The 7270-nt window shown below is 46.7% G+C and overlaps 1 protein-coding gene across 13 annotated transcripts; it reads right to left on the bottom strand.

Moving 5' to 3' along the window:
- Positions 1–541: 541 nt before the first annotated feature.
- On the bottom strand, positions 542–6658 carry LOC103626296 (lysine-specific demethylase JMJ706). 13 transcript variants are annotated; one of them, XM_020538323.3, is made up of 12 exons: positions 5200–5911; positions 4311–4692; positions 4045–4201; positions 3745–3964; positions 3599–3652; positions 3436–3515; positions 3068–3345; positions 2594–2995; positions 2180–2505; positions 1843–2106; positions 1087–1495; positions 542–894 (listed from the first exon to the last, which is right to left on the bottom strand). In XM_020538323.3, exons 1-11 carry the CDS (start codon positions 5212–5214, stop codon positions 1097–1099), a joined length of 2577 nt encoding a protein of 858 aa, XP_020393912.1. In that variant the 5' UTR covers positions 5215–5911; the 3' UTR covers positions 542–894; positions 1087–1096. The 13 variants fall into 13 exon arrangements, with proteins under 13 accessions (XP_020393912.1, XP_020393914.1, XP_008644904.1 ...); XM_020538325.3 differs by having other exon boundaries at positions 1843–2061; XM_035959012.1 differs by lacking the exon at positions 5200–5911 and adding an exon at positions 5976–6651 and having other exon boundaries at positions 555–894.
- Between the last annotated feature and the right edge of the window lie 612 nt (positions 6659–7270).

The raw sequence follows: 7270 nt of genomic DNA, 5'->3' as shown, positions 1-7270 counted from the left end.
GTGAGGTACAATCAGACTAGACATACTACGAAACTAAACTTACCCCAAATGGGGGCTTAGAAATGGGCCCGAACGCTGACAGGGCGTAGCCTTTCACTCTACAAAGTCGAGCTTTCAACCTCATCGAGACTATCTTGCTGAGTGGGAGAGTCCGAGTCGTCGGGAGCGCCTTCGCTACAAAGTCGAGCTTTCAACCTCATCGGGACTATATCTTGCTGAGTGGGAGAGTCCGAGTTGCCGGGAGCGCCTTCGCGACGCCGCAGCGAGCCCCCTCAAACAGTGTGGCCCTTCGCTCCATCGCCTCCGATAGCCAGAAGACCTCAATAGGAGGGGATTGAATGGGCTAAAAATCTCCTTCTTATTCAATTTTGATTAAAAAGAATTTAGCCCCTCCAATCTCCTCTAGAATTTTATCTCCCAAACTAACCCTAATGGAAGAATTCCCCGCAGGGATTTGGGGATAAGGTCCCCATTGTCATCTCTAACCATGCCAACATAACAGAACATTCCACACAATTGAGAGCAGCAACACCAGAACATATACCAACCATCCGAAAAGGAAACGAATCTCGATTTAATTGAAAATGCTAAGCAGCGCCAGGCTAAACCAACAAAAGAATAGAGAGTTAGCCATACTGTAGCAGCTATGCCTGTTTACAGGAAATTACAAAAAAAATAGGAAAGACCGTAGGTACAGTGAGAGATATACAGCTAAGCTAGCTACATGCTCTAAACACTTGCAGAGAAATCGAAGTAGCGAGGTTCTCCTCAATTTCTGTCACTGATAACCAGGCATCAAAGAGCCACCGGCAGTGACACAGAACCTCGAGCAACGAGAATATTGTCACGTGTGTGTCTCCTAAGCGTGCCCCCAGAGGCCTCAAATTGGAGGCCCTGCTGCACAAAAGAATCGATTAGCCAGCCACTTCCCTTTGCTGCCAATTCTAAAGTCAGTCTGCACCTGTGCTAACCAAATCAGCTCTGCCACAATCACAACCTGATCCCTCCCACTCTCTTCTGCCACCTCGTTTTGTAGTTAACAATGCACTTAAACAAAGAATTCGTCTGCCCAGTAGAGGTTAGTACCTGTGATTCCCTAAAATGCAAGCGGCAACTTGTCCTCCCTTGCAAATCGCTGCCCCGAACTGCGCTGCTGCTCAATCTGCCTACTGGCACTAGAAGGTAGCCGGATTTTCACTCGTTTTGGACGGAGCTCTGCTGCAGCATCTCTACTTCTTTCCACAAACTCTTCTCGAGAACCACTGGAAGATGGGTATGACTGTGATCTCGCGCCACGACTTGTAACATCTTGGTTTTCCAACTGCCGCCGCTTTATCCTCAAGAATAGGGGAGCCATGTCTATTTCATCATCCGAAGAGGCATGATTTGAGCTCGGGCTCATATGGGTAGAGCGAACTGAACCATTACCAGATTCTTCTGGACGCTTACTGACCTGCTGTACTCCAGGACGTACCTTCTTCAGCCGCCTCAGAACCTGACAACAGCAAGTCTTATAATATGAAAAGTATGTTCCAAACTTGTCCTGGGTTACTAACTTTGTGCTTTGTAAAGAACTTAAGCACTGAATGCTAGATCTGGAAACTCAACTAAAGGATATATAATGTGGCAGAGTCCACTATATATACTATGTAAAAACTGGACATGTTCATTGCATATGCTTCTCCCAATGAACCTATAAACTACCTTGAAATACCGCAACTTCTACATGGCACAGTCAAAAAAAGGTGGCCACTGAAATAAATTGAAATAACACAAGTTTAACACAAGTTTTCTCTCTGCCAATACAGATTCTAGAATGTACATGTTCAAAACACAACATACCTGCTGTTCAGACAAGGTTGATGTCTTTGTTTCAGAAGTAGGTTTGTCAAATAAGGTGGACCTGCGCTTGACTCGGAAAATTTCATTCTCTGAACCGGAATCATCACTGCATTCCATGACTGAAGCATTACATGAACCATGTTCATTACAAGCACAATCCATGCCGGATGAACTCTCATCTGTAGTGCAAGTTCCTTTGGTCACTGATGTATTTATTGCCTGCTTGGCAGTGGAATAAATCTGGTCAGTTTGTGTTGCATGAACCTAAGAAACAAGAATTTAATTAGCTGACGGTAGCAGTTGGAAAAACGTCTCAATACAGGGGTAGTAAGCCTACCCTTGCTTCTGAATGCATGAGTGCCTCATGATGCGCAGAAGATGTCAAAATTGATACTGCAGAAGAACTGTTTCCTCCATCGACAGTTATAAAGCCAGAGCTACCAGCTTTACTATTAGCAAAATCCAGAGTAATACCAAGATTTGGGACGTGTTCAACATTAGCATCAGAGATCTCAGCCTCCTTACATGATCTAATGGAACTTCTTTCCTTATACAAGTAGACATCATGCTCAAATTTTCTTGATAGAGCCTCTAGCTCCAGTATGTCTTCTCTAACATAGACAACACGACTGGACTTACAAGGGCAGCTCCGCAGTTCTTGTTCTATACCCCCCAAAAGAAAACGTTAGCCAAAAATAAATAAATAAATAAATAAATAAAGCTACAGAAACAGCAACTTTAGCATTATTACCATGATGTAGGCAGACAGGATCAAAGTTACATCCACACAACACATGTGTGATATAGCAACCACGCCGGCAAATGCTACAGGATAGATTTGGAGATGTCTTTGGCTTATAGCATATTTCAGAACCCATTTTAGCAAGTAGGTCACGTGCACGTCGCTGGAATTTTATCAACCGCACAAAGCAGGATTTCACAGAATACTGGGAACATGGATGTTCCAACTTGTCCAAGGATCTTGGGTCACAGTTTAACAGCTTTTGGGACAGAAGCATAGCAGAACGACAAAGTAGCTCCTCATGTGCAAGCAATGGAGTTCTGTTCAGAAGCGCGTAGCGCTTGCTAGCCAAAGAACCAAGAGGGAACCAATCGCCAACAGCAAAATTAACAGCCTCTCCACAATTGAAGCCTGGGTAATTCACAATTTTTTTAGGATATATATAGATACATAATGTTGTAAACCAAAAAACATGAAGCGTACCATGACTGAAGCCTGCGTGGTAAGAACGAGGAAACGTTATAACAAACTCTCCAGGTCTTTGTACAGCTTTATAGACAGGAACATTGTGATCTAGCAAGACATTTGGAGGGAACATTGTCGTCTTGCCCAGTAGAACATCAAACGCTGCATCCTCTCCATCACCAATCAAAATGTCCTTGTTATATACGTATTGGCTTGCAACCCTTTCAAACCCAGGAGCCGCATCGCCTGGTATCCCATACCATGTCTTAGATGCCCCACAGTGATGGTAATTGATGCTGGTCAAATGATCAAAAATCAGCATCCGCAGCAGCGCAGCCTTTAAAAGACAAGTAGCTAATCATTATCATAAGACTCGAGTTTTTTACCTGTACAAATAATGATCTTCCACATGCCACGCAAACATGCTGAAGAGCATCCCAATATAAAGCATTGGATCTGTCACTCCCTGTTTTCAGACCAGAATTGTTAGCAATCATGACATGTGATGTGGTAAAGAATGTACAGAACTAATAGAATTATATTACTTACTGGAATTGGTGTCTGAAGAAGTCTTAGAACTGAACCGGGGAGCCGTGAAAAATTCTGCAGGCATGGAAAAGGACATCAGTAAGGACCATGTAGCAAATACAACACACAACCACACATGTATGGCAGATCAAAGAAAGAATATTCACCTTGAGGTTCCAGTTGCTTTTCCCAAGTTGATCATGGGGAGAAGAAGAGAAGGCACTCCCATCAACATCACAAGCATATTCTACGAAATCCATTTTGCCAAAAGCAATTTCACGCCAGAACTCCTCCTCCACATACCTACCTGGAAGACAACTAGAGCTGGAATATCTCTTAGAGAACACTTTGTTTGCCATTTTCTCGTAGTCCCGGAAGGTGTACTTTCTGCAAGAGTCATGCCAATGATGATGAAGTTTGGAACATGAGCTAAAGCAACAACGAAAATAGACAAACAGTGGGCATACCTTCCACTCATGAAGAAAGTGACCGTATCATCCTCAGCCCATTCAGCAAGACGAAGGGGCTGAACTCTAGTCATGAACTTAAAGCTGGGCTGTTCCTTCATCAGCACAACACCGGCAGGAACAGACGCACATACAGGAGAGACGATTTTACAAATACCTGAAATAGAAGCAACACAGTCATAGCTATTCAAAATGTCTAGCGTGGCCGTTAGATCAATGAGTGAGAGATATTATCATAATACGTATTATGCTATAGGCAACTGTACCGTATTTAGCAGCCTCGGGTGAAATCATTTGTATATAAGCAATGGGATCCTCGAATTCCACCTTGGTGGGACAATACACAGGGCACTCTGGTATCTTGTTTATCCACTCAAGGTTGGACATATCAAACTTCTCCACCTTGCGCTTTGCAAAAGGATTCTTGCCCTGGACATCTCCAGGTAAACCTCCTGTATTGTTGTCGGGATGCAATCTGACCCTGCAGTTAGTGGGGCTCCGCAAGGCATCACCACCGCTTCTCGCAGCCAACGCAGGATTGCCGCCCTCTTCATTCTGAGCACTCAAACGCATTCTCTCGAGCCTCCTCTGCTTCAGGGTCTCGAGGCCGCTCCTGACCTCTGCAGGGAGATAGCTCCTACCCTCCACCTAAAAGGCGTAGGTAAACACGTCAATTTTGGGGTCGAACAAAACTATCATTAACAGCAGTTCAGCACTGCAAGTAGACATTGACCAACAGAGACAGCAGACTGAATCAGCACCAATTGTTTGGATACCACAAATTGGTATTATGTAGTACCAAAGAGCAGCAACTCGGCAACCAAGTCAAGAAAGCTGTAGGTGCTGGAATCAAACACGGCACACTGATATTCTGAGGTTGTTTCCCTGACACGGCCACAGTCACAATCAACAGTTTGCAAATAAAATTTTTAGCAGCCAGGCGCTCTAGTTTGTATAATGAATCAATTATCCATAACAGTGCGGCATGCTTAATGATAATAGCAGTAACAAATGAACCACGATTAAGTCATTAACTTAACTTTCGTCAGCAGCCTAATGAGAACACATAAGAAATCGGCGCGCAGGCCCTGGACGAAGAAAGAAAAAGAGAAGAAAAGGAGACTTCAGATGCGGTCCAAGTGGGCAATTACGCACATGCGTGACGACCATGGTGGAGCTGGAAGAGAAGAAATCTGTGGAAAAAGGGCGCTGGGAGTTGGCGCACAAACACGTCCACACAGCAAGAACCGGACAACGCCCCGTAACGTGAATTGTACTAGCGGTGGCCGCAGATACTAGCCGCACAACCCAAAACGAAAACAGAGACTGAAAAAAAAAACAATAGCCATATCGGAAAGGCGAAGAGGCCGGAGAAAATTCTATGTTACGACAGGTGGTGGCCAATGAGGCGTAGCCTAGGGTAACAACTAGGAAGGTTCGAGTTGACTCTTCGCCTGAGTCGTGTAAATCTGATGTGATCCTAATTCCTACCAGGGGGCGGATTTGACGAGTTTTCCTGAACGGAAGATAAAAAAATGACTCCTACTTTTCCAGCATTGACGGAGCAGGAATTCACCGGCAGTCAGCAAACTAAAAAAAAGCTGCCATGTACGAGAAGCAATTCACGGCTACCTACGAAAGTTTTCTACAGAATTGTTGCAATTAGAGGCGAAATCTACTGGTCGTGCCGTTAATTAACTGATGATGAAATTTACACAAAGAGAATTTAATTTGACTTGATTTTGGCGGAAAAGCAGAGGAAGGCAGGAGATGTGGAATCAGCAGTAACCAGGCGCGAGGGCACTACTACTAGTGTTGGTGGTGATTAATTGCCGCGGCGACGAGAGGAAAAAGCGCGGGTACGGAGGAGCAGGCCGGCGGCGGGGGGAAATTGGCGCAGATCTGCGGGAGGGGAGGGAGAGAAGACTCACCATATCGTGTCGCTCGGCGGTGGTGCGGACAAGCCTCTAGAGAAATTCCCGGCGGCACGGGTCCCACATTTCACTCCGGAGGTCCCCCGGCGCGCGGTGGAGGCCGGGGATCCGAGGCGCCTCCCGTTCCTCTCTCTCTACCTCCCCTTGGACGTTGGTGTGTTTCCCGCGCGACGCCGCACAGAGGCGGTGGGAAGGGCCAGGCAAGCAATCGGAGCGTAGGGCAGTGGGCCCCACCGGTGGTGGCCGGCGGGCGAGGACGGAACGGAGCTGGGAAGACGCAGGTGGTGGTGGTTGCTAGCACTAGTATATTTGTGGTGGGGAGGAGGGAGGTTCGGTTGGAGGTGGAGCAACCGAAAGACGAACCACCAGCGGGGAAAACGCTCCAGCTGCCGAGCTAACCAACCGAACCGCAGGCGAGCGAGAGGGGAAGGCGAAACGCGGCTGCGATGACTCTGCTCGGGCTCGAGCACTAGCGCCCGCCCCGTGGCCTCCTTTGAACTCACTTTTCTTTTCTCCTCTTCTCGCTTCTGTCGTGTGCGTGTGTGCGGTGGTTGTCGTGCGAGCGCGTCCGTTTGCCTCGTCCTGTGGCCGCGGGATGGACGACCACGAGCATTTGTTTTTGTTTCTCTCTTGTGGCTCTCTTTCGCCCCGTGCCGTCCCCAACTCGCCCATGGCTCATTGCCAGGGTGGTTCATTTTTTTTCTTGTATATTAAAGCAGGATAGAGGCGCGGATGGTCGGATGGAGATGGAGCACGGCAGACTTCTGCAGGAGGAGGGATGGGCTGGGATGGCTGCCACCTGCTTGCATGTGCTTCAGTTTTTACAGCCTATCCTATCGACCTGGACACGCCACCGGGCAGGCAGTTGGCCCAAAAGCGCACTGCTCTGCTCTAGTAGCCTCTAGTATAGGACTCTGGAGTAGGTTCCTGGTTGTTACTGGCTTTCTGACCATTTTGCTCCGTGCACACTGATCACTGCTTCCGGTAACATACCACCATAGGAAAACAACTGTGCTAGTACCGGTAGCAGGCTTTACCTGTTCAATTTGAGGGGGAAAATGGCTTTATGCCACTTCCATGTCCCACTGTTGGCGAAAGATAACCTGCAAATCAGACCCCGGAACTCAGCTCCCGTACTGTTTCCACTCATGTGGCTGCTCGCTAGAGCTTTTTGCAACCCATGTGGCTACAGCTTTTTACTGGATATTTTTTTACAATATATTTATGTAGTTTTTTAAATATTGGTGCTAGTCTCTAAATTAAAAAATATGACTAAAGAAAATTCTAGAAAC

The sequence above is a fragment of the Zea mays genome, chromosome 5, assembly GCF_902167145.1.
Source record: "Zea mays cultivar B73 chromosome 5, Zm-B73-REFERENCE-NAM-5.0, whole genome shotgun sequence".
In the NCBI taxonomy this organism is placed as follows: domain Eukaryota; kingdom Viridiplantae; phylum Streptophyta; class Magnoliopsida; order Poales; family Poaceae; genus Zea; species Zea mays.
The sequence above is the reverse complement of the archived record's forward strand: the minus strand, read 5'-3'. Positions and strand labels throughout refer to the sequence as shown.